The 27389-nt window shown below is 53.0% G+C and overlaps 2 protein-coding genes across 7 annotated transcripts in view; one reads left to right on the forward strand and one right to left on the reverse strand.

Moving 5' to 3' along the window:
- Positions 1–11476, forward strand: part of SYN1 (synapsin I) — a 107633-nt gene extending 96157 nt beyond the window's left edge. The window contains exons 8-13 of one of the 4 annotated variants that reach the window (XM_066580000.1): positions 3388–3462; positions 7560–7662; positions 7831–7974; positions 8170–8230; positions 9399–10053; positions 10559–11476. In XM_066580000.1, the coding sequence (XP_066436097.1) occupies positions 3388–3462; positions 7560–7662; positions 7831–7974; positions 8170–8230; positions 9399–10053; positions 10559–10694 (1174 nt within the window). In that variant the 3' untranslated portion in view covers positions 10695–11476. Of the gene's footprint in view, positions 1–3387; positions 3463–7559; positions 7663–7830; positions 7975–8169; positions 8231–9398; positions 10089–10558 lie in introns of all 4 variants that reach the window. The other 3 variants (XM_066580001.1, XM_066580003.1, XM_066580002.1) reach the window with 3 other exon arrangements.
- A 4708-nt stretch (positions 11477–16184) lies between these two features.
- ARAF (A-Raf proto-oncogene, serine/threonine kinase) overlaps positions 16185–27389 on the reverse strand; it is a 30218-nt gene continuing 19013 nt past the window's right edge. For all 3 annotated transcript variants that reach the window (XM_066580006.1, XM_066580004.1, XM_066580005.1), the window contains exons 9-17: positions 24896–24923; positions 24659–24777; positions 22124–22326; positions 21868–22044; positions 21644–21690; positions 19993–20111; positions 19724–19855; positions 19417–19551; positions 16185–17151 (exon numbers count right to left, since the gene is read on the reverse strand). In XM_066580006.1, coding sequence (XP_066436103.1) covers positions 17011–17151; positions 19417–19551; positions 19724–19855; positions 19993–20111; positions 21644–21690; positions 21868–22044; positions 22124–22326; positions 24659–24777; positions 24896–24923 — 1101 coding nt within the window. In that variant the 3' untranslated portion in view covers positions 16185–17010. The remainder of the gene's footprint in view (positions 17152–19416; positions 19552–19723; positions 19856–19992; positions 20112–21643; positions 21691–21867; positions 22045–22123; positions 22327–24658; positions 24778–24895; positions 24924–27389) is intronic.

The raw sequence follows: 27389 nt of genomic DNA on the forward strand, positions 1-27389 counted from the left end.
TTCTCTCTGGATGCTCTCCTTAAGTGGTGCTGATGATGGCTTTCTTGACCCACATCACAGGCCTCTCACTAGCCAAGCCAGAAACCTGCTGCACACTGATGAGGGGCAATTAGCCTGAAACAGCTGTCTGTGGCTTACAATTCATTGACCTTGCTAACCGTGACTTGCAGGAATGCTACCTTCCAATAGGTGGCGCTGCAGGGGTATTGTTTCATCTTACAATTTGCATATCTCCCAGAGGAGCATGGATGGCCTTATAAGACTCCTCGCACCTTCTAGGTGCTCTCCCTCAGGTGAAATGATACCCTTCCTCACTTTATGTTTGGACGTGTAGAAGACCTATAGCGGACGAGATACAAAAGGCGGAGTATTAGGTGCAACCCGGGAACATGTGAACGTACACAGCGATGTATATCCTGCATCGCACTCACTCTGTGTGACCTCTGACCTCCTCGCCTGGAGTCCTCCCTGTATACGGGCCGGCATCCGCGTGCAGGAATACAGACACTGGGTGGGGGAAAGTGGGAAGGACAAGGGTCACACTTTGACGGCAGTAGACAGTGAGTGGATTGCTTGTGCGGTTTCTACCTGACCGGCTCCAAGCTGGCAATTATAAGGAAACCCGGATGGGTGGCAACCCTAGCGCCGCCCCTCTGAGGTCCTGTCATCGGAGGCACAGGCTCAGGTTGCCCCTCGGAAAAGTGAGTGAAGACAGTCTTGGACTTCAGTCCTTGAAGAGGTATACGGCAGACAGGATGAGACATTTGTGACTTGGTGCCAGTATATAGTCGGACTGAGTTGGACAAATCCCAGGACCAAGCAGGCGACGGACCATAAAACTAGAAGTGTTAGCCGACTTCTGGCTCCTGAAGTCTATGGTACGACATGGACGCGGTACGCAGCAGGAGCGGTCACTGCGGTCCTATGGGAAGGGATAGCAGGACTGAGGACCAAAACCTGAACGGGCCGGCACCTCCTGCTTCAGCTTCCCTGCACGTATCCCATGTTCTCAGCCGGCCTCCCACCCCAGGCTGCTGCAGTACGAGCCCCGTGGGCGCCCGCCGGCTGCTCAGGAGACATCATCTCTTCATTCATTGGAAAAGTGGGGGAATCGTCCTTTAGTTCTTAAAGGGCCACTACGCCTGCAGTCTGTTTGCCGTATAAGTGAATGTAGTCTTGTTCTCTGTTATCAGCCATATCAGGCGAGTGTGCTGCCCCATAGCAAAGATCTGAAGCTGATTACCGCTTATCTCACCACATATAGTTTCCGGGGATGATGGCTGCTGTGTCCTCTACAGGTGCAGGAATAGACCTGCTCTCCAATAAGCATCTACACGTTTCGGGGTTCGCCCTCCCCGGTCAGCTGGGTAGACATGGCAGATGCAATCGATACTTCTGACCAAACGCGTATTTGCTGGTTTTAAATGGATTTAATAAAGTTGGATATTCCTCCCGCTGTCACATGACTCTTATTAGAGAGCAGCGGCCCCCTACCAGCTTTATTCCTTCACCCACTCCACTTGGCATGGATCCATCCGGTTGGCAGCGCCTCCTTACTGGATTTCGGGTTACACATATTCAGTTCTTGTTCAGCCCCAGCCATAAGTGGGTTTGCTGCACCCCTTCTCTCCGCTCTACAGGTGGAGGTACAGGAGCTGCCGGTAAGAGGACGCAGCCGCCGCCATCCCTGCAAGCTATGGAGAGCGTGGCTTAAGTACATGGGCACCCGTGGGCACTGGGGGTCTGTGTGGACTGAACTAGAAGCCATTCAGCGGTACTAGAATTCATGCGGACAGCAAATGACCCCTTTAACACCTCAGTGACCCCTTTAACCCTTTGCAATCCAATTTTGGATTCAAGGTTTCCTAGGGTTTTTTCTCTTTCTGCCATTATATAATGGCGCCACCTGCTGTTTAGAGCCATTCCTGCTGTATTGGACATGCTGGAGAGGCCCCCGACAGAGCGGCCAGTAATGTACAGTAAGAATACCCTGCCGGACGTCTTCCAACATCAGAAACTGTACAGCCTTCATTTAGAATGTCTTTAGATGTCAGACAGTGGATTGGAAAGGGTTAATCCCTTAGTGACCCCTTTAGCCCCTTAGTGACCCCTTTAGCCCCTTAGTGACCCCTTTAGCCCCTTAGTGACGCTGCCAATTTTAGTCCTGAGGATACAACGATTTTTGGGGATTTTCATCACCGCTTTTCAAAAGCCATGGATGTGTTATTTGCCCGCGGCCGGCGCCCTGCGGGGCGGGTTGTCTGCGTGATTAGCTGGAGTTTTATATCGGTACCATTCTGGGGCATATTTGGCTTTTTACGACTTTTATTGCTACATTTTGGCTGTTTTTTCATAGCGTTTACCATACAGGATTATAGTGTGTTTGATTTATTGGACGGGTCGTCATGCGAGGCGCGTGTCGTTTTTTTTGTTTTTTATTAAACACAAAGGGGAGCGGGCACAAAAGGGGTTATTTTTACTATTCTAATGTGGTTTTTTCTTACTATTTGTATTTTTTTTTATTTTTACACTTTTATGTCCCTGTAAGGACTTGAACTTGCGCTGCTACGATCACACCGATAATACACTGCAGTACTGCAGTGTATTATCGCTAATAATAGTGATCAGACCTCAGTTTCATCGTATAGTGTTCAGATTGCCATGGCAACCCATCGGCCCTCTGCGGCTAGATAGCGGAAGGCGATGGCGGTACAGAGGGAGCACCCTCCCTCTCTGAACCCCTTACATGCTGCGATCAACATTGAACTTACAGGAAGCATTAATTACCAAAAAAAGTCTGTCCGTCGGAGGGGCTTGTGGGAAAAGTCTTAGAAGCGAGACACAAAATAGTGCAGGCATTATGGAGTTAACACGATTCGCCGGTGATTACAGCTCCTGGGGCGCAGCGTTACGCTGCAGATGATGAAGTCACATGATGGACCTAATTTCATCAGGTTTTCGGTTTCCCTCAGCACCGCTTAACCCTGACTCACTCATTACAGCCGCCACAACACTTTCCTCATTGCTGCAGTTTGGACAGAAGTTGGGAGGGGTGAAGAGTGAAAGGTCAGGAGGTGTAAAGTTTATGTAGGTTCAGAAAGGTCATGCCAGTAACAGCCACTAGATGGCGACGTGCCCGTAAGTGCAGAATGATACAACATCCAGGAATTCATTGCCGCCTTCCAGTACGCAGGAGTCATGAGCCGCACCAGCACGGACCGTTGTGGTGGTGAGAGCCGGTACTGCAGCTTCATGACCATCCTGGAGTTACATCATCTGTATGTGTGTATGGAGAATGTGCGCCGCAGGCATGGTGGGAAGCAAGGAGGAAGGGCGCCCCTCAGTCTGCACTGCGACTATCATCACATTGTATTCTCTGCATTTCAGGAGGACGTCCATTTCTGGGAACTGGAAAACCAATACGGGGTCGGCCATGCTGGAGCAGATCGCGGTGTCAGACAGGTACAGTAACTATGTTGGATTACCCTGACAACCGTAGTTGGGGCTGGTACCTACCCGGCCTCGCAGTGTGGGGTGCGCTGATCCTTGTCGCCGCACACTCATGTTCTGTGTGTCATGGGGCTCACCGACACCATAAGAATGTAGGATTTCAGTGTGCCACTCCAGTCTTGTCCTGTGATAGTAGCCGATCACTGGGGATTCCAGCAGTCCCTCCTGGTAAATAGCCGATCACTGGGGATTCCAGCAGTCCCTCCTGGTAAATAGCCTATCACTGGGGATTCCAGCAGTCCCTCCTGGTAAATAGCCGATCACTGGGGATTCCAGCAGTCCCTCCTGGTAAATAGCCGATCACTGGGGATTCTAGCAGTCCCTCCTGGTAAATTGCGATCCTTGAGGATTCCAGCAGCCCGTCTCCTATTAAATAGCTGATCATTGGGGATCCCAGCAGCCCGCCTCCTGGTGAATAGCCGATCACTGGGGATTCCAGCAGTCCCTCCTGGTAAATAGCCGATCACTGGGGATTCCAGCAGTCCCTCCTGGTAAATAGCCGATCACTGGGGATTCTAGCAGTCCCTCCTGGTAAATTGCGATCCTTGAGGATTCCAGCAGCCCGTCTCCTATTAAATAGCTGATCATTGGGGATCCCAGCAGCCCGCCTCCTGGTGAATAATCGATCACTGGAGATTCCAGCAGCCAATCTCCTGGTGAATAGCCGATCATTAGGGATTCCAGCAGCCCGTCTCCTGGTGAATAGCCGATCATTAGGGATTCCAGCAGCCCGTCTCCTGGTGAATAGCTGATCACTGAGGATTCCCACCACCTGGCCCCTGGTAAATAACTGATCACCGGAGATTGCAGCAGCCCGCCCATGGTGAATAGTCTATCACTGGGGATTCCAGCAGCCCGTCTCCTGGTGAAAAGTCAATCACTGGGGATTCCAGCAGCCCGTCTCCTGGTAAATAGTCAATCAATGGGGATTCCAGCAGCCCGTCTCCTGGTAAATAGTCGATCAATGGGGATTCCAGCAGCCCGTCTCCTGGTAAATAGTCAATCACTGGGGATTCCAGCAGCCCGTCTCCTGGTAAATAGTCGATCAATGGGGATTCCAGCAGCCCGTCTCCTGGTAAATAGTCAATCACTGGGGATTCCAGCAGCCCGTCTCCTGGTAAATAGTCAATCAATGGGGATTCCAGCAGCCCGTCTCCTGGTAAATAGTCGATCAATGGGGATTCCAGCAGCCCGCCTCCTGGTGAATAGTCGATTACCGGGGATTCCAGCAGCCAGCCTCCTGGTGAATAGTCGATCAATGGTGATTCCAGCAGCCCGCCTCCTGGTAAATAGTCGATCAATGGGGATTCCAGCAGCCCGCCTCCTGGTGAATAGTCGATTACCGGGGATTCCAGCAGCCAGCCTCCTGGTGAATAGTCGATTACCGGGGATTCCAGCAGCCCGTCTCCTGGTAAATAGTCGATCAATGGGGATTCCAGCAGCCCGCCTCCTGGTGAATAGTCGATTACCGGGGATTCCAGCAGCCCGACTCCTGGTGAATAGTCAATCAATGGGGATTCCAGCAGCCCGTCTCCTGGTAAATAGTCAATCAATGGGGATTCCAGCAGCCCGTCTCCTGGTAAATAGTCGATCAATGGGGATTCCAGCAGCCCGCCTCCTGGTGAATAGTCGATTACCGGGGATTCCAGCAGCCAGCCTCCTGGTGAATAGTCGATCAATGGTGATTCCAGCAGCCCGCCTCCTGGTAAATAGTCGATTACCGGGGATTCCAGCAGCCCGTCTCCTGGTAAATAGTCGATCAATGGGGATTCCAGCAGCCCGCCTCCTGGTGAATAGTCGATTACCGGGGATTCCAGCAGCCCGCCTCCTGGTGAATAGTCAATCAATGGTGATTCCAGCAGCCCGCCTCCTGGTAAATAGCCGATCACTGGGGATTCTAGCAGCCCATCTCCTGGTGAATAGCCAATTATTAGGGATCCCAGCAGCCCGTCTCCTGGTGAATAGTCGATCACCAGAGATTCCAGCAGCCCGCCTCCTGGTGAATAGCCGATCACTGGGGATTCCAGCAGCCCGTCTCCTGGTGAATAGTCGATCACCAGAGATTCCAGCAGCCCGCCTGCTGGTGAATAGCTGATCACTGGGGATCCCAGCAGCCCGTCTCCTGGTGAATAGTCGATCACCAGAGATTCCAGCAGCCCGCCTCCTGGTGAATAGCTGATCACTGGGGATTCCAGCAGCCTGTCTCCTGGTGAATAGTCGATCACCAGAGATTCCAGCAGCCTGTCTCCTGGTGAATAGTCGATCACTGGGGATTCCAGCAGCCTGTCTCCTGGTGAATAGTCGATCACTGGGGATTCCAGCAGCCTGTCTCCTGGTGATCAGCGTACCGCAGGGAGAGCTGCCCAGTATCATAGTCTATTGCCAGGATAGACCACAAGCGTTTGACCAATGTGCCCCATTCACTAGAACAAAGGTTCTGGAAAAGTCCCGCTTCGTCTCCAGGTAGCTCCGTTCACATTTCTTGGGGGGACTGCATGTTTTTTTGAAACTTTATTTTTGCAACCGCTGGGAGCCACAAGAGTCAGACCCCCGCAGCCCATCCTAGGGAGACCACCATAGGCCGAGATGTGGAGTGCAATGACAAGCTGCTCCTCCTCATGTCTGACAGTGCGGCCGCCATCAATGCACTGCTTAACAACGGCCGAACAACCACTTCCTGTCCCAGGTGACTCCGGGCAGAGAAGGGGCAAAGGAAGACCACTCGTATACACGTCTGACTGCTGGGGGTCCGACCATTGGGGGACACATTGATTCCCTGAATTCCCCAGTTTGATAGGACAGGCGAAGATCAATGCGCTCGGCCTCCTCCTTCCATCTCATAGAAGTGAATGGGGTGTTAATCCCGTGAGCGAACCGCCACTCACATGAAGCATTCAGGGCGCGCCATTCCCTGTGGGCGGGGCATAACTGTCATTAGTGGGAAGGAGCAGCAGAGCATCCGCTAATCCCTAGAGGACCTGTTGTTACGCTGCCCCCTGCTGGCCATTGTAACACCTTAACCCTCTCAGCACCACAGATTTATCACTTTGTTTTGGTTACTCCTCCCTTGGCGCGGCCGTGCGATGCTGTGTTCTACGTGCGGTTGCGCTGACAACACATTTTTAGGGTCTTTTTAAAATGTTTTTCTGTTTCTAAAAAGTAAAAAAAAAGTCTACAACATAAATAGCGCCCGGCGCCGCGCTCGGTGGCGTTTTCATCTTTCCGTTGGTTGGGCGGTGTGAGGGCTCGTGTCGTGTGCGGTGAGCGCTAGTTTTCATTATTACCCTTTTGGGGTGAAAACATCTTTTTGATCACTTTTTATTTCAGTTTTTTTTATTAGCCAGGATACAAAAACCTTCTGTCCTTTCTTTGTTTGCCGCCTTCATGAACATCTTGTTACTTAATAGTTTACACTTTGGGGGTCCCAAATATGCGCGGATTTTAATGGTTTAGGGTTTTTGTAGGAAAAAAGTGAAATTTTTTTTTGTAAACGTTTAATATTTATTTTTTTAACTGTTAAACCGCTGATGATTCTTTCTCGCGGCCCTGAAGTTGGGATCATTTCATGGTTTGTACTAGATGCTGTAATACTTCAGTATTGCAGTATATAGTGAGCTTTGCTGTTGCCTCATGCAGCCCTGGCAGCATTTAGTAGCCTCCAGGCTGCCATGCTGGCCCATCTGCACCCCTAATCTCGCAGCGGGGGTGCAGGAAGGGGTCTCCCCTCCCCCCGTTGACCAATTAGATGCGAGGTCAGCTTTGACCACGACATTTAAACAGCAACAATCCGAGCTGACCCTGATGGCGGCAGTCACCGGCGGCTGTCAGCTAATAGAGCGGTCTCCGCTCCCGAGACCATTCCATACACCCTTCAGGGCCGCAGGATGCCTATTGTCGTTCGGTGGTCCTGGAGTGGTAAAACATGGCGGAGACCCAGTGTAACACGTGTCATGCATGCATCGATCTCACTCCACTTATGTACCTTGGTGCCCCGCTGAGGGCTTGTTGGGAAGGGGTTCATGGCTCACACATGGCCGCGTGTCTTGCAGGTACAAGCTATGGGTGGATGCTTGCTCAGAAGTATTTGGGGGTCTGGACATCTGCGCCGTAGAAGCCCTGCACGGAAAAGACGGCAAGGACCATATCATAGAGGTAAGTGCTCGGCCCCGGAGTCGGGAGGGCAGTATCCCCAGCCATCACCAGTTCATGGCAGCATTGTCTATGAACTGGGGAGGATACAGCGCCACCTGGAGGCCACAATAAAGCTGTGTTCTGGTCATCTTGCCTCGGCTGACCTGCGCTTCCTCCTCTCTTCCTCAGGTTGTTGGCTCCTCCATGCCTTTAATCGGTGACCAGCAGGAGGAGGACCGGCACCTGATAGCGGACCTGGTTGTTATTAAAATGGCGCAGTCTATTCAGTGCAGCTCCTCCCCGAGTCGCTCCATGCATGTACAGCAGCCCCAGGTAAGTCTATGGTAAACTTAAAGGGGGACTCCACTTTTAAAATGTCCCTATCTAAGTTTGCATCAGCTGGTGACATTACGGATCAGTCACTGTCCTGGTAGTTTACAGATCTGGAGTCTTATACCTTTTGGTTGGTAACAGGTAGCCGTGGCGCTCCGCCCTCCGCCCTCACCTGGGATTTGCTTTTCATTGCAGGGTCAACCTGTCCATTCTCGGTCCAGCACCCCCGTGCAGCAGCAGAGACCTTCTCCACAAGGTAGTAGAGGGTCGCCTCACCAATCTATGTCATCAGGATAGGCAGGAGCGCCCCTACCATGGGGTGACCTGCGGCTGCTGCCTCGGGCGGCAGACTGCAGGACCTCAGAGGGGCAGCAGGTTGCCACCCGACTGGTTATTTCTTTCAACCAGCCATGAATGGCCAATAAAAAAATAATTGCCTGCTGCGAGCCGGGCAGCAACCCAATTATGGGCATTTAACTCGGTCAACTTGCAGCCCTAGTCCGCTGGCAGCAACCGCTGGCGAGTCTGTGACCGTAGACCTCTCACCCGTGTGTGCATGTGCCATCCTGCAGGCCTCAGACACCAGGGAGAGATGGCAGCGGTCACAAACCCAGCAGTAGCTGCTGCCTGACCGGAGCTGCAGGCGTGGTGAGCGAAACACATGTTGGAACGCTGACAGGCCAAAGGCCAAGTGGTGGGTCACTATTATTACTGGGGCCGCTATAGGGGCCACTTTGGGAGGGGCACTATTAGTACTGGGACCACAATAGGGCACACTTATTACTGGCGCAACTATGGGGACCCCATTGCTACTGGAGCCGCTATAGTGGTCACTATTAGTGCTGGGGTCACTTACTATTGGGGCCATTAACAGGGTCACTATAAATACTGTAACTATTGAGGGGGTCACTTAATATTGGGGCCACCACTGTGGGCACTATTACAAGTCTCAGTGGGTCACACATGTTGGGTATCTTGTGTCTTGGTTATTTCGATGCCTGAAAAATGTGTTTGAGTCTTTTTTCGCGGGGGTGGTTTCACACTTTGTCTCAGTCAGCATACGGCTTGTGGCCCCCTGAGGGCGGGATAACTTACAGATCGGGGAAGGTTGACCTCTAGGAGCCCTACGATACCAAGAAGGACCCGCTGCTTCATTCGCTCCCGTGGGACCAGTGAAGACGGCTGAGTGTTGGAGCACCGGCTCTGTCCCATTGAAATGAATGGAGTGGCATCGTGCGGGTGGGACGGGCGCTCAGGATCAGTGGAGGTCCCAGGCATCAGACCCCCCGCCGATCAGTAGGTTGTCCCTCACTGGGGTAACTTGGTTTGGTGGGACAACACGTTTAATAAGTGGAAGGAGCATTAGGGACCATATTCAGTCATTCAGATGTAGCCGGTCCAGTTATGTTTTGTTTCTGTTATAGGGGGTCCTCCAGCGGCACAGGCTCCTCAGCGGCAGGGACCTCCGACCCAGCAGAGGCCTCCACCTCAAGGACAGCAGCTTCAAGGTTTAGGTCCTCAGCCATCACAACACCTGCCAAATCTCCCCAGCCCCGGGGCACAGCAGCGACAAATGGTCCCTCCTCAGCAGCCGCCGCCACAGCAAGCATCACCCCAGCAGATGAGGCCCCAACAACAGCCATCACCCCGCCAATCTCAATCCCCCCAAAGGCAGCCAAGCCCACAATCCCCCCAGCGCCAGCAGCAGGCTCCCCCTATGCCAACAGGCCCAAAACCAATGGGTGTTCAGCCCCCTCAACCTCGGCAACCTGGACCTCCACGGCAGCCTGTTCCTGCAGGACCGCTGCAGAAGCCTCCACCTCCCGTCCATCAACAACAGCACGGCATCCGCCAGCCAGGACAACAGCAGCAGCCACCACCGCCGCAACGCCAGTCAGCTCCAGGTGGACCCCAGCCGCAGCCGCCCCAGCAGCCACCCCAACCACAACGACCCATGACCCAGCAGCCCAGGCCTAACCCTCAAGGACCTGGGCAGGGTTCACGTCCTGGCGGGCCCCAAAAGCCTCAGTTGGCTCAGAAGCCGGGCCAAGAGCTGCCCCCACCCCAGCCGCAGCTGAAGTAAGAGCCCTCGAGGTTCTGGGTGGGCCACACAGGTTTCAGCTTCCTATACTACCTATTGCATCCCTTTTTGCATGCCGCTTAGGTGAGGTGGGCACAGCGTTGGCAGACACTGGGTTGCCTTGTTTCTCTTTGGTTCTGTGCCCAGTACTGATAGCTTGGACCCAGTTGGGTTTTGGTGGCAGCGCTGGTGACTCGGGACACTTAGTCATGTGGGTTCAGTGGGTTCCCAGGTGCCCCCTGGCAGCGCCCAGTGTAGAAGGTGGTGGCTAGTTTAGTGTGAATGACTAATATTGCATGACTTTAACTGATCATTATTTTTCTTTCCTCCTTCTTCTACCTCCTCCCGATACAACCAACATATATAACACATCCCCTCCCCGTGTCCTCCTCTATCCTTCCCGACGCCATTCTGCACATTCCTGACCCGACCGTATTTGGTCCGACCGCTCCCCCCATCACCATCTCCTCCCATCATCGGCCATCACCTCATATCGTCCTCCAGTAAGTCCCAGTCCCTCACCAACTCCTTCACCCTTGCAGACTCGCCAGCTCCACGTTCCAGTCTTAGTCATGACGAGGTGAAAGCCGAAACCATCCGCAACCTGAGGAAATCCTTCGCCAGTCTCTTCTCAGACTGAAAGGATCCATTTCTCCCTCGTCTCTCCCATCGCGGCTCTGTGTGTTTCCCGCTCCCTTCACCCGTCTGCACGGCTTACCTCCTTGACAAACCTAAACAAATGCCGATGAAGAGGTAGATATGGAGAGGAGACCAATCCCGGGAGGAAGAGAGGACTCTAGAGGCTCCACCCATCACCTAGAAATACCGTCATCGGACGCCACCGCAGAGCCGCGAGCTCCTGCCGCGGTGCCATCCATAGGACCCGATCCGAGGCCGTGGGTGCGGGCACAAGGTGCGCCAGTCCTCCGTGTACATACGTCTATACAAACGCACGCCCACAGTTACCCTGCTGTGGCGGTGGCGCTCATTTTGTATATGTTGTGTGTCCTTCTGCGCTCTCCTCCCAGCCCCTCTCGGTATCTATCCCTCCTGGTTCCGTCAGTTCTTTTGATTCGTGGTGTGTTGCGGTGTTCCTGCCTAAAACCCCCATCAAAGCTTTGCTTCCTAATTTTGTCCCCTCCCCCACTTCCCGCTGTGTCCCCCACTTCAGGTCTATTTTCGTGTGACGGTAACACTGTTGTGACGTGCCTACAGCTTGCCGTGCGGTTACTATCGTGATCTGATTGTTCCAAGTATTCAGAGTAATCTATTATATCATGACTATATTACAGAACTTATTCTGCGGCCCGAGCGGCGGGCGCCATGGCGTGTGTAACGTGTGTCAGCGTTTGTGTGCAAATGTGAAGCCCCCCGCGAGGGGGAAGAAAATGTGATTTGTCCAAATTAAACTATTCTCTGAAAGCAAAGAATGAAGTGTCTGCAGTCGGTTGTGTGGCGTCGGACAGCGGGGCTCGTAGCGGGCGGGAACACACTAGCTGTAGGTGACCCAAGGAGTGGCAGCTGAAATACTCTGCGCTGCAGCAGACCCCTCACTGACATCACGGTCCCCTCCACCGAGCCCCAGGCGTGGGCTGAAATACTCTGCGCTGCAGTGGGAGCCTCCTCTCTGTGACCTCCTCCTCCCATTATGGCTGCCCGTCTCCTGAAACACTCTGTGCTGCTGGGCGCTGCACCTTTTTGCTTTCCGTCTGTAGTAGTCCATCCCGGTGCCGTACTGGAGGTGGGGGCTTTATTCCCACTTCTCCAGCCCCGATAGCCTAGGTGCAGTACTACAGACGCCCTCGACAGTTAATGGGTTAACAGTACACTCCAATCTCATAATGTATGTATACACGGACATGCCAAAAGTCCTGGGACAAGACTATGGGGTCAGACGCCTCTACCCCGACACCGTTCAGTAACTCGATGGGGCATCAATTCCACAAGTGGACGGAAGACATCTGGAAGCCCCAGCAGCTCTGGGGTAACTGTAGGGGCAGGATCTCCACCACATCCCATAGGTGCTGGCTTGGGCTCATGTTGGGTAACTTGCAGGCGGCGCCATTCATAGGAACGCTCCTGCAACCAATTCTGGACAAGTTGGGCCCAATGGCACAGAGCATTACCCTGCTGGAAGATCCATCATTGTGGGGGTACATGAAGTCCATGGGCTGCAAATGGTCACCAAGCAGTGAACCGTAGTGATCAGTGGAGCCAACCCATGCCCTGAGAACCCCCCACACCAGTATGGCCTTGGTGGGGTCCAAGGTCTCATAGGGTCTGCACAAAACACAAGCACAGTTGGTACTATGACTCATCGGACCGCGCCACAGGTCAGTCCTCCAGGGCCAGATGAGGCACTGTGTGCGGTATTGGGGTGGTAACAGAGGGGCTCTGGTGGGTCTTCTGCTCCCAGAGATCCCATGGAAGCTACAGACCGCTGCGCTGACCTGCAGGATATCCCTGTGGGGCTCCTGCACTGAAGGTGGATGGGATTTCTGCTGGAGTCACTTCTCTGTGACTACGGACAGTTCTAGCCAGATGCCGCCGGTCACAATTATTAAGTGTACCCCAGTTTGCAGCACGTTTTCTGCAGCCCGCCAGCTTCTCCTCATCTTCATCTGCTGCCGTTTGAGGTTTGTAAGTTGTGATTTTCAGGTGATCTTCCCCATTTTTTCGCTCTTTGCAATCCACTTTCAGGGAGGGGCGTGGAGCAAGCCAACATTCTGCCAGTAGTTCACTGTCCTGACTTCCTTGCCCTCACTTCCCATGCTGCATTGCTGTCACTGGTCCAATCAGCAGGGAGGCAGGATCTGCTTTCCCAGGATGATTCAGGCATTTGGAGACCATCTGTCTAAATGGTTAGTGAACCCGCTAAGATGTGTATGATTGTGTGCACACACTAACAGCAGGAGGGGCAGACTGTCACAGTGTCTGCAGATCTGTCAGCCTGTAACCTGTGAAGATAGGGGGAGGGGCTGTTGCTATGGAAACTTCCCATTGTCCTTAAAGTAGATAAAAAGACTATCCGCGCTCCAAGGGAATACGAGGCTTCAATATAGGAGGATAATGTCCTTCTTTATTAATATTCCATCACTGGTTTTGCGAGCAACGCGTTTCGGTAGATATAATACCTTTTTCAAGCTCTATACATTTACAAATGACTTACAAACATAAATAGGCCCTCGCATGTCCCTGAAATAGTCTGCAGCACATTAATAAAGAAGGCCATTATTATCCTATATTGAAGCCTCGTCTTCCCTTGGAGCGCGGATAGTCTTTTTATCTACTTTGTGTACCTGTACTAAGCCCCGGTTACCCGGTGCAGCTTACTTGGAACGGTCCTGCGGCTCTCTGATCAAGGTCGGATGGAATAAAAGGCTTTATTACAAGCGGACGTGGATCACGGTGTCAGCGGGGTGCCTTGTGAAAGGCATCCTCGTCTGGCACCAGGTGAATTAACACCCATTTTTTTGTCATTTTGTTATTGCTATATAACATACTTCGAAAAAACCCATCAAGGCGCCTCCTCATAACATATTTGTTCCCATTGTCCTTGTTACTATAGAAGTTCTGTACCTACAGCCAGAGTGGACTGCACAGAAGCTGGAAGGGAGCCCCCTAGTGGCAGCCACTTCAAACATGATTTACAAGTGTTTCTCATCATTTCTGTACTTTACTTGCAAACACAAGGCGGCACAGTCATGAGACCACCATCACTGCCCCCCAGAGGAGAGAAAACGCATGTGAAATGGATTCTTGATCATTTTAGGACCGTTCATCTTCAGCTTTGCCCTTCTGATCTGCTCCTACGATGTATGTACCACCCGGCGCTAACTACACTGCGGAGTCTTCCCAGCCACGAGCTCCATTCACCTCCTACAGCCAAGTCTGCCGACCTGTGGGAAGTCTGCAAAGAGCTGTGGGCGGGCCTACCGACACAGGAACAACTGTCAATCATTCAGTGACTCCTCCCCTTAACCGCAGAGCGAGTTGCTATACAGACGAATTACCAGTTCTAATGGGACTTTTCCCCACTAAGCTACACCGCCCGCCCCTCATTACCCCCTCTAGTCACGTTGGACTCCTCCCTCCTTCAGACCTGCAGTGATTCCACTCGGTGATGAAATGGTTCAGCAGGAATACCGGCCCCTGCGGACAGGAAGCTTCTTGTAGTTCCCGCAGATTAGATGGTGGTGCTGACATGTTCTGACAGCTGACAGGAAGGGGTCAGCGATTCATGCTGCCTGCGCCACATTCTGCCCTCCCATCAGCAGCAGCGCCCTGTGCCCACCTGACGGGATGTTCCGCCACCGCCACATTCTGCCCTTCCACCAGCAGCGCCCTGTGCCCACCTGACAAGGGTGGTCCGCCGCCGCACATTCTGCCCTCCCATCAGCAGCAGCGCCCTGTGCCCACCTGACAGGAGTGGTCCGCCGCCGCCACATTCTGCCCTCCCACCAGCAGTGCCCTGTGCCCACCTGACAGGGGTGTTCCGCCGCCGCCACTTTCTGCCTCCCATCAGCAGCAGCGCTCTGTGCCCACCTGACAGGGGTGTTCCGCCGCCGCCACATTCTGCCTCCTATCAGCAGCAGCGCCCTGTGCCCACCTGACGGGTGTTCTGCCGCCGCCACATTCTGCCTCCCATCAGCAGCAGCGCCCTGTGCCCACCTGACAGGGGTGTTCCGCCGCCGCTACATTCTGCCCTCCCACCAGCAGCGCCCTGTGCCCACCTGACAGGGGTGGTCCGCCGCCGCCACATTCTGCCCTCCCACCAGCAGCGCCCTGTGCCCACCTGACAGGGGTGTTCCGCCGCCGCCACATTCTGCCTCCCATCAGCAGCAGCGCCCTGTGCCCACCTGACAGGGGTGGTCCGCCGCCGCCACATTCTGCCCTCCCACCAGCAGCGCCCTGTGCCCACCTGACAGGGGTGTTCCGCCGCCGCCACATTCTGCCTCCCATCAGCAGCAGCGCCCTGTGCCCACCTGACAGGGGTGTTCCGCCGCCGCCACATTCTGCCTCCCATCAGCAGCAGCGCCCTGTGCCCACCTGACAGGGGTGTTCCGCCGCCGCTACATTCTGCCCTCCCACCAGCAGCGCCCTGTGCCCACCTGACGGGTGGTCCGCCGCCGCCACATTCTGCCCTCCCACCAGCAGCGCCCTGTGCCCACCTGACAGGGGTGTTCTGCCGCCGCCACATTCTGCCTCCCATCAGCAGCAGCGCCCTGTGCCCACCTGACAAGGGTGGTCCGCCGCCGCCACATTCTGCCCTCCCACCAGCAGCGCCCTGTGCCCACCTGACAGGGGTGTTCTGCCGCCGCCACATTCTGCCTCCCATCAGCAGCAGCGCCCTGTGCCCACCTGACAGGGGTGGTCCGCCGCCGCCACATTCTGCCCTCCCACCAACAGCGCCCTGTGCCCACCTGACAGGGGTGTTCCGCCGCCGCCACATTCTGCCTCCCATCAGCAGCAGCGCCCTGTGCCCCCCTGACAGGGGTGGTCCGCCGCCGCCACATTCTGCCCTCCCACCAACAGCGCCCTGTGCCCACCTGACAGGGGTGTTCCGCCGCCGCCACATTCTGCCCTCCCACCAGCAGCGCCCTGTGCCCACCTGACAGGGGTGTTCCGCCGCCGCCACATTCTGCCCTCCCACCACCAGCAGCGCCCTGTGCCCACCTGACAGGGGTGTTCCGCCGCCGCCACATTCTGCCCTCCCACCACCAGCAGCGCCCTGTGCCCACCTGACAGGGGTGTTTCGCCGCCCCCACATTCTGCCCTCCCACCAGCAGCAGCGCCCTGTGCCCACCTGACAGGGGTGTTTCGCCGCCCCCACATTCTGCCCTCCCACCAGCAGCGCCCTGTGCCCACCTGACAGAGGTGTTCCGCCGCCGCCGCCACATTCTGCCCTCCCACCAGCAGCGCCCTGTGCCCACCTGACAGGGGTGGTCCGCCGCCGCCACATTCTGCCCTCCCACCAGCAGCGCCCTGTGCCCACCTGACAGGGGTGTTCCGCCGCCCCCACATTCTGCCCTCCCACCAGCAGCGCCCTGTGCCCACCTGACAGGGGTGTTTCGCCGCCTCGTTCTCCATTTCTTACATTTAAATACAAAATATAGAAAATTTACCAAACTGATTTTTTTTACATCAAACTTTATTTAAAACTCTCTATATTACACTTCTTTATATTCAATGCGTTTCAGATTTGCGTTCCAGTTCCCTCACCTTACAGTTTAATCTATGGCTTCTCAAGCATGACCAGGCTCAATTTAACCCCCTCCTCCCCACCAGACTCATCACAGGACAATTAGACTTAACAAATGATTCTCCCCGGTGGAGGATTCTGGGAGAGGAGGAGTCAGGCACAAGTAGAAATAAATATCTTCCCCTCGGAGATTCTCGGCTTGTGACAGTCTGCGAATAGTAAATGCAACATTGATTCGGCGGCAGGAGGCGGGGCCTGGCGAGCGGCTGAACCAATAGACGGTTATCTTTAGATGTGACCGCTGCAGGGAGCCGCCCGCCGATCGTCCCTTGACGGTGAACAGACATACTGGTCATCCAATTCCTCCGCAGGCCGTTGCCCTTGCTCTGGGCAGTGCTTGAGGGGCGGAGCTCCAAACAATGACGGACCGCCTCCCATAATCCTTACATGTGCGCCCCGTTACGGCATAGTTCCCACACTGTAGCAGCTTAAGGCCGTTATCTCCATGAGACACTTTCCCACTCGCTGTGGGGGAGAAGGCGTCCGCTCACCGAGTCACCTTGAAGACGACTGGATGAGGCCCAGAAAGAGAAGCAGCTTAGAAGTCAAGTGAAGAAGCGACTGGAGGAGAAAAGTAAGAGTGTAAAATGTACCAGAGAAGAAAACGCCAGCGCAGAAGAGACCGCACAGCCGATGAAGAGCCCAGACCCAGAGAGACTGCCACCAAGGGGAGCGCAGAGATGGAGGACACTGATCACTGAGGCACCAGGCGCAGGGTGTTAATCAGGAAGGGGTTCAGGTCCTCGGAATTGACCGCTCGGTGAAGCGAAGGTTCAGACGCACTGCGCTCTATCTTTGGGAGGGCTCGCTGCAGGAGCTCAATGGAGGAGAGGATCTAAAATAGAAAAGTGCAACATCCGTGTCTACACAAACCCCAAATCACAGGTCACATATAGGAAAGATGGAGTCACGGGGTGTGTATGTATAATATTATATATATAACACACACACACCGTATCCTGTACTGCTCCTGGGTTACATCCTGTATTATACTCCAGAGCTGCACTCACTATTCTGCTGCTGGAGTCACTATGTACATACATTACTTATCCTGTACTGCTCCTGAGTTATATCCTGTATTATACCCCAGAGCTGCACTCACTATTCTGCTGGTGGAGTCACTGTGTACATACATTACTTATCCTGTACTGCTCCTGAGTTACATCCTGTATTATACTGCAGAGCTGCACTCACTATTCTGCTGGTGGAGTCACTGTGTATATACATTACTTATCCTGTACTGCTCCTGGGTTACATCCTGTATTATACTCCAGAGCTGCACTCACTATTCTGCTGCTGGAGTCACTATGTACATACATTACTTATCCTGTACTGCTCCTGAGTTACATCCTGTATTATACCCCAGAGCTGCACTCACTATTCTGCTGGTGGAGTCACTGTGTACATACATTACTTATCCTGTACTGCTCCTGAGTTACATCCTGTATTATACCCCAGAGCTGCACTCACTATTCTGCTGGTGGAGTCACTGTGTACATACATGATGTATCCTGTACTGATCCTGAGTTACATCCTGTATTATACTCCAGAGCTGCACTCACTATTCTGCTGGTGGAGTCACTGTGTACATACATTACTTATCCTGTACTGCTCCTGAGTTACATCCTGTATTATACTCCACAGCTGCACTCACTATTCTGCTGGGGGAGTCACTGTATACATACATTACTTATCCTGTACTGATCCTGAGTTACATCCTGTATTATACCCCAGAGCTGCACTCACTATTCTGCTGGTGGAGTCACTGTGTACATACATTACTTATCCTGTACTGATCCTGAGTTACATCCTGTATTATACTCCAGAGCTGCACTCACTATTCTGCTGGTGGAGTCACTGTGTACATACATTACTTATCCTGTACTGATCCTGAGTTACATCCTGTATTATACTGCAGAGCTGCACTCACTATTCTGCTGGTGGAGTCACTGTATACATACATTACTTATCCTGTACTGATCCTGAGTTACATCTTGTATTATACCCCAGAGCTGCACTCAGTATTCTGCTGGTGGAGTCACTGTGTACATACATTACTTATCCTGTACTGCTCCTGAGTTACATCCTGTATTATACCCCAGAGCTGCACTCACTATTCTGCTGGTGGAGTCACTGTGTACATACATTACTTATCCTGTACTGATCCTGAGTTACATCCTGTATTATACTCCAGAGCTGCACTCACTATTCTGCTGGTGGAGTCACTGTGTACATACATTACTTATCCTGTACTGACCCTGAGTTACATCCTGTATTATACTCCAGAGCTGCACTCACTATTCTGCTGGTGGAGTCACTGTATACATACATTACTTATCCTGTACTGACCCTGAGTTACATCCTGTATTATACTCCAGAGCTGCACTCACTATTCTGCTGGTGGAGTCACTGTGTACATACATTACTTATCCTGTACTGACCCTGAGTTACATCCTGTATTATACTCCAGAGCTGCACTCACTATTCTGCTGGTGGAGTCACTGTATACATACATTACTTATCCTGTACTGACCCTGAGTTACATCCTGTATTATACTGCAGAGCTGCACTCACTATTCTGCTGGTGGAGTCACTGTGTACATACATTACTTATCCTGTACTGACCCTGAGTTACATCCTGTATTATACCCCAGAGCTGCACTCACTATTCTGCTGGTGGAGTCACTGTGTACATACATTACTTATCCTGTACTGCTCCTGAGTTACATTCTGTATTATACCCCAGAGCTGCACTCACTATTCTGCTGGTGGAGTCACTGTGTACATACATTACTTATCCTGTACTGCTCCTGAGTTACATCCTGTATTATACTCCAGAGCTGCACTCACTATTCTGCTGGTGGAGTCACTGTGTACATACATTACTTATCCTGTACTGATCCTGAGTTACATCCTGTATTATACTCCAGAGCTGCACTCACTATTCTGCTGCTGGAGTCACTGTGTACATACATTACTTATCCTGTACTGATCCTGAGTTACATCCTGTATTATACCCCAGAGCTGCACTCACTATTCTGCCCCCCCCCCCCCCCCCCACTACAGGTAGTCAGGCATTAGCGGTGGCTCTTCAGCTCACCTGTGGGAACAGCGGCCTCTCCTCCCTCTTGAACTTCAGGCAGTTGGCGAGGAGCCTTTTCATGGCTTTGGGGCAGTTGTTGGAGACCTTGCTGAGGTCCGGCGTCAGATACCCCCGGCCGACCATGAAGATGATCTGTACAGCGGAGGGAGAGAACATTACATGGTGACGTTGCTTTACGCCCATGGCAGGAAGTTCCCCAGAACTACAACTCCCAGCATGCTCTGAAGGCTGGTAGTAGTTGCAGGTTGTATACAAGGGTATATGTCCTAAAGGACTACAAGTCCCAGGCTCCTCGGCTCCTCACCTGGTCTCGGTTGTTGATACTTGCATATGGTAATAGTCCGGCCATCAGCTCGTAGAGCACCACCCCGTAGGCGTAGACGTCGGACTGGAAGCTGTACGGACTGTTCTCCTGCATTCGGATCACTTCTGGGGCCTGGAAGATACATAAGTATTAGTGCGAGACGCGACCGCAGTGCACGGGGCGGCCGAAGAACTCACCATCACCCCGGCGCACGGGGCGGCCGAAGAACTCACCATCACCCCGGCGCACGGGGCGGCCGAAGAACTCACCATCCATAGGATGGAACCGCTGGGCTGCTCCACCTGCTGCGAGCCGCTCCACCGCGTCTTCACTGTGGCCAACCCAAAATCACCAATCTTTACCGTGAGTCCCTCGTGAAGAAAGATGTCTGACCGCTCAGATAAGGAGGAAGTGCGAGTCCAGAGACCAAGAGCGCCCCCCCTGGAGGGTTCAGCAGTTACATGGCCAGCCTACTCAGTTCAATAAGTGTTGTGTTATGCTTCCTTTCCCCTGTGGGGGCACTACAGGGGAATGCAGTATTTACAGAAGAGCTCTGGGGGTCCCAACAGTGAGACAAGCTAGGGGCTTATTATCAGGAGACCCCCAACAAAGTGAAGACTGGCCAAGAGGGAGATCTAAAACGTGGTACGTCCCTGTACCCTGCCGTATTCACTGAAGTGCAGCTCCGGAGCAGGACTGGGCTTAAATCCTCCCCACTGCAGAGTGTAAGTTTATGTCCTGCTGGGAAGGGGATCCATGAAGGAATGTAAACTTACAACCTCTAGATGGCGCCGGCTCAGAAGCGAACCTGTGACTGACCGACAGCCTTCCCACTGCAGCACGGTGTTGCGGACAGACCCCTCCCGCTAGCCCCTCACTGGCCACAATCAATGCTGATCGCAGCATCTAAAGGCTTCACAGACAACGGCGTGCGGGTCTGCCATGGCCTGTGGTCGCTACGATTAGCACTAATGCATGGCAGTACAGAAGTACTGCAGTGTATTATCAGTGATCAGAGCATCACAGGTTCAAGTCCCCCACAGGGACATAAAAAACGTAAATAAATCAAAATAGTTAAAAAACACTATGTAACCCCTCCCCCCCCCCCCCACCTTTGTGAACTTCGCCTTTTGTCCCCCACATCCGGAACGACTCGCATGACATCATCAATGTTTTTTATCTTGAATCACAAATACTGGTGAAATCAAAAACAGAAGGTTTATCAGATCAGTTCTCAGAAAACACAAAAGTGATTTAAGAAGCCGAATCTACCCCAAAATGGTACCAATAAAAACTACAGCTGCGGAAAATATAAAAACATGACAGCCTATGAGAAGTGCAGATGAAAAATCGGCAGCCATCTTGGCGTCCTCCAGACGGCGTCACGCGGCGGTGAGAGCGAAAGCGCACGGTTATGAGGCCAATTATTTTCAATGGATTCCATCTCGTTTGCGCGGCGTTCAGACGAGCCTCGCTGCGATGAAACTAGTCTGCGACATCACCCATCGTCTGCAATGGGGCGGCAGGGATGACCCAATGAATGCGAAACAGCGAGGAGAGGGGCGGAGCTACAGGGGATCTCCCACACGTCTCCATATTTGGAGAGAGGGCTTTCCCAAGAGCAGGGGCGAGGCTAGGTAGATTCTCATGGTGATTGCTCTCCAGAGAAGGGGCGGAGCTAGCAGGATCCACCCTAGTCCGGATAGGTGGCACAGATGGCAGCTCAGAACTGGAGCCGTCAATCAATAAGCCAAGGGCCACGAGGGGGACAAGTAGGGAGCTGCCCCCGTGGGCGAGCCGCCCATGGTGATTTCAGGGTCATGTGAATGGCCTCATACGCTATAATGGGGGCACATGGCCCTACAGACGCCTGTGTGCCGCCATCCCAGCTAGTAGATGGCATGCGGGATGGAAGGATACTGTTGGACTTCAGGTCCCGATGGATGATGTTCTTGGCATGGAGGTAGCTAAGAGAAGAAAGTGAGAAGTTACTAAAGAAGAGCTGAAGCCACCGGGAGGATCCGCGGCGCTGCTCTACATCATGCAATATCTGCAGTAGCTGGGAGCGGGCTCTAGGCAGCGCTGCAGCACCTAACCTCCACGGCCCCCATTGCTGTATCGGGGGTCCGCCGCTCACTACTTACTCCATCCCCTGCGCCGTTTGCCGTGCAATGTCAATCAGCTGGAAAACATCAAACCGCGTCTCGATGACGTGTAGATGGCGGTAGAGGCTGCTGCCCTCGCACCACTGCGTGATTATGGCAAAGTTGGGTTTTGTCATGAAGCCCATGAAGAGCAGAATGTTCACGTGGCGCGTCTTCCTGTGAGAAGAGGAGGAGTTATTAGTCCTGTGGGCGGAGCTTATAACGGCGCGGTCTTCTGGGCGGGTTCGGTCCGCACCTGAGAACCTGCATCTCGTTCTTGAAGGCCTGGATTTGTTCTGCGGTGGGATTGGTCACTTTGAGGATCTTGACGGCCACGTCGCCGTGCCACTTGCCTCTGTACACTGTGCCAAAGGATCCTGTACCGATGCGCTTCATTATCACCACCTCGCTGGAGTTCACCTCCCAGTAGTAGCTGGAGTCCCGGTAGCCCAGCTGCTTCTAGAAGAGAATAGATGGCACCATGATGGGTGAAGACAGGATAATGCAAGCACTGGCACCACTACTTGGCAGCGCCATGCCGGACCGGCACACGCACAACCCTCTACCTAACCAGATTACAAGGCTGACATGACCGCTGCCAGGTTGGCTCTTCTTCAGTTAGTCTAGAGGGATGCCATTTCTCCTTGTGGCGAGTGCCAAGTATAAGGCGACTCATAGGACAAGCAATGCTCCTCTGGGAAAGAAGATGGTCGAACGGCTCTGCAGTGCCAGCTACTGGAAGGCAGGCCAGAAAGCATCCTGCTGCCCGAGTCCACAAATAAATGTCACAACATGACGCCCCCTAAGCTCACTCTGCTGCCCCCTTTCTGCAGGGTCACTTGGATGATTCACCAGTCTGTGGATTAAAGGCTATGGGCACCTTTGGCTGGAAACCCTTCTGTTATTGGTGGATTGGGAGGTCTGTGTGTCCAGGATGCTGGTGCCCTCCCATGTATCCGCACGGCTTCATCCCTGGACGGATTCCTACAGCCCATGAGGGATCTCCCGTCCCGCTGCCGAGGGGTGATCCCTCTCCCCTCACTCATCAGTGGCTTCTCTGATCTCTCTATGCGGATACACAACCTGCATGCGGCCTTCCCTGCTAAGGGCAGTGTGCGCTACAATACAGTACAGCCTGTGTGATCTGCTCTCCCTGAAGACTCGGATGCTTCTCCCCTTACATTCTCAGACGTGTCATGTACAATCTTTCCCCCCTCTATGCTGCCATCTCTGAAGGGTCCCATTACATCCACAGATCATCTACCATGCGGATCAGTGCCTGTTCACATAGTTCACACCGGCAGACGATCTGCTGTATGGGGACGGACAACTGTTAAAGGGAACTTCTCATTACATCTGACACCCACAACCTATGTTATGGGGGATCTGTACTTCATATTCACCAGGCACCGTTCCATTGCGGTGTCCCAGCGAGGTTAGCGTGCGTGTACAGTGGGACCGTTTCCAGCTGGCTATGTGCACACACTCATTCATCTCTATGGAAGGGCGGGCACACAGAGCCGGCTGAAAAGAGTCACGCTGCACAAGGGGGGGCAACTTCACAGGGACACAGCGCTTCCCCATTCATTTCTATGGGAGAGCGCACACACAGAGCCGGCTGAAGAGTCCCGATGCGAATGTGCACCAACCTCACAGGAACACAGCGCTGGCATGGGGAGCCAGGCGAGTATAAAAACACTTCCCCTCCATCCCCATCCCAATCCCTTCACCTTTAACCCTTTCCAATCCATTCTTGGATTGAGGATTTCCTAGAGGTTTGCCAATTCTGCTGTTATACAACAGCACCATCTGCTGGCTAAAGCCAGTAACTACATGACGGGACGACAGAGCGGTCAGCAGAATAGTTCAATAGTGGCTATGCCAGAAGACATCCAGCAGCGCATTGTAAAGGGTTAAGCCTTATAAACGTAGCTTATGGGTCCAAGAGGGGATGAGGGGGTTCCCTCTGACACGATGGTCCGTGCAGCGATCACTGGGCGGCTGCTTATCTCCCCATTTACACAGAGGGACGGCCAGCCGAGCATTTTGATGCTCCCATGAAAGAAATGGTTAACCGACTGACAAGCGTCCGCCCTTTTATACGGCCCAAAACGGCAGTGCAGGCGAATGTGCTTGGCCGATAACCCCATTGTAAGAAGGCCTTACGAGAAGGAAGGGGAGAGCCAGGAACAGCCTGCTGTGCCGTCAGAGTCAGCAGCACAGCTGGCCAGGTGGAGGCGCTGCACAGACTCTACGGCAGCAACGTGCTGGGAAAGTTGCTTCATTCTTCGTTTGGAAAGCAAAAACACACTTTCAGTGCAAAAGTGTCCATCGCCTTCACAGAGCTTGTCAAGTTGTGAACTGCTGACTATGTTACACTCAGGATAGGTCATCAATAGTAGATTGACGCTGGTCTGTCCTCAGGAACGTCCGCCTATCACCTATTTGCAGCGCTGTTTCTCCTGTAGTGGCCAGGCTAGGTATTGCAGGCCAAGCTTTCATTGAAGTGAATGGGAACTTTGTCTGTAATATGAAGCCTGGCCACTGCAATAGGAACGAGCTCCCTGCATGAGCGCACTGGCCCTGTGACCGCTGATCTACCATGGATGACCGATCCGGAGTATGAGCCATCAGTAGCTTACAGCAGGACAACCCCTTCAAGGAGCCTTCCACAGATTTGCCCTGTTCTCCCGAGATGGCCCTTATTAGCCCTGAGTCTCCTCCAGGGGGCGGCTGAGTGAGCGCTCCCCGGGTTCTCTCCATCTGGTCCTGATGAAATGCCATCACTTACCACTTTCTTCTTCTCATCAGAAGACGAGCTCCTCCGGTCTCTTGGGGCCTCCACAGGCGACTTAGCTGGTGGGGACTTACTGCCGACAGGGTTGACTGTTTTGGGGGCTCCATCTCTGGCTGCAAAAACAAGGTGTAATGTTACTGATCGAGAGGAGGGGGGCGCTGCAGGAAGATGCTGGACACAGAAGTACAGGCATTAATCAGCAGGGGGCAGAAGAGAAACTGAATGACTCACGAGAGATGGCGGCGTTCCTTAAGGCCTCCTGAGAAGAAGAAGAAGAATGTTACAAGGATGACCTGACATGTCTGCTCCTTGTCAGGGGGGCCACCCCAGACCCCTCAGCACATAATAGCGCTATAACGGACCCCCTCTGTCCGGGGCAGATCTTACAGTTCAGGATAGAGACGATCACAGGAGGAGGACAATGAGGTCTGATAATGGATGTAATGTGGCTGACTGGCGTCAATGGCGGTCTAGTAGCCCACGTCCCCCTACCGCTATACAGCTTCAGTCACACCCAAAGGAGGGGCTGGGAAACCAAGATGGCGGCTACACAACCCTTCACCCCCGAGGGTCACGGACGAGGTTGGTTCTGATGAGGCGATGATTTCATGGGTGGTGGATCTCCACTATTCAAAACCTAAGTGTATAAGGTTCCCGCCGACGCGGTCATGTGACGGATGTTTTCTGCGTGGCGCACTGCGGTTTTGGTTACCACCATTCTTTGGGGCGGATTACGTGTTGTTGGACTTTTAGTAGATTTTTTGGAGACACAGGAAAAAAAAAAAACATAGATTTTGACTTTTCATTTTTTTTTCAGCGGTAATCACGCAGCAGAAATGGCGCGGTACGTGCTTTGTGCGGGCCGGAAACCAAAATGATGGCGGATTCCGTTATTTCGCCACTTGAGCTCAAGAGGTTAATAAACAGAAATGATCTATGTTCTAAACGTCTCTTTTGCGTCGCTGCACTCAGCCCCATAACCACCGGATTTCGCCTCGTTTTTGCGTGAGACGCTGCAGTTTTATTCGTACCATTTCGGGTTACATGAACCTTTTTTGATCGCTTCTATTGCCTTTTTTTGGGAGGTGAAAGAAGGAATAAGCACATTTTGGCTCCGCCTCGTTTGCGCAGGATAAAGAGCGCGTTCGGTTTATCGCACGGCCGTTATGGAGCGACAATCCCCCGCGCCATTTGTAATCTAAACAAAGAGGGAAAAGTGGCAGGAAGGTTTTTAGTTTTTCTACTATTTTTATGTTCCTGCGGCGCTACGGTCACTAATAATACACTGCAGTATTACCGTACTGCAGTGGACTATCACTGTATCACTGGGCGATATCAGCCCACGGCACACCTGGATGCCATTTGTCTGGTTGCCATGGCAACCCATCGCTGATGACCTCACAGTGGGGGCGTCCTCCCTCCTTGAACTCTTAACTTACCACAATCAACATTGCTAGCCGAGTATGTATGAGAGCAGCACTCCAGGGGTTAAGTAAAAGATCCAATCTTTATTGTGCCCACACAACGCTTCAACCCTCCATCTTTTTCAACATTGATGGTGGCATGTAAGGGCTTAACAGCGGGCTCTCACTGTGAATGGCACGGCTCCTCTGCCCCCCGCCATCCACGGGTACCCCTTCCCAGGCAGGACGTCAGCTTACACCCTGGGGGCACAGATCTATAGTCCACAACACTTCTGCTTGATTCAACCCAAACAACCAATCAGGTGGTGAATCGAGCAGAAGTGTTGTGGACTATAGATCTGTGCGCCAGGGTGGGAAGGAGTTAGAGTGGCACTGCCCATCAATCCTGGCTGGATGGAGAAACTGCCGTGTACAAGGGGGCAGGGAGGTACGGAGACAGCGGAGCCCGGCCAGTAATCCCAGGAGCTGTGCTACACTGCTTCCATAATTCACAACCCTTATGCGCTATAAGGGATCGCTGGGGGTGGTCAGCAGTAACGGTAACAGCTGAATGGGCTGCCGAGCACGGCAGGGAGATAAGCATGGCCCCAGAGGAGGCCTGCATATATCCAGTGGAAATGCCATAATATATATATATTCCACTAGGGGGAGCTCACTACATACAGATATATACAGTCACCACTAGGGGGAGCACCCTACATACAGATATATAAAGCTACCACTAGGGGGAGCTCACTACATACAGATATATACAGCCACCCCTAGGGGGAGCTCACTACATACAGATATATACAGTCACCACTAGGGCGAGCTCACTACATACAGATATAAACAGCCACCACTAGGGGGAGCTCACTACATACAGATATATAAAGCTACCACTATGGGGAGCTCACAACATACAGATATATACAGCCACCACTAGGGGGAGCTCACTACATACAGATGTATACAGCCACCACTAGGGGGAGCTCACTACATAGATATATACAGCTACCACTAGGGGGAGCTCACTACATACAGATATATACAGCTACCGCTAGGGGGAGCTCACTACATACAGATCTATACAGCCACCACTAGGGGGAGCTCACTACATACAGATATATACAGCCACCACTAGGGGAAGCTCACTACATACAGCTATATACAGCCACCACTAGGGGGAGCTCACTACATACAGATGTATACAGCCACCACTAGGGGAAGCTCACTACATACAGATCTATACAGCTACCACTAGGGGGAGCTCACTACATACAGATCTATACAGCTACCACTAGGGGGAGCTCACTACATAC

The sequence above is a fragment of the Eleutherodactylus coqui genome, chromosome 10, assembly GCF_035609145.1.
Source record: "Eleutherodactylus coqui strain aEleCoq1 chromosome 10, aEleCoq1.hap1, whole genome shotgun sequence".
Taxonomy (NCBI): Eukaryota; Metazoa; Chordata; class Amphibia; order Anura; family Eleutherodactylidae; genus Eleutherodactylus; species Eleutherodactylus coqui.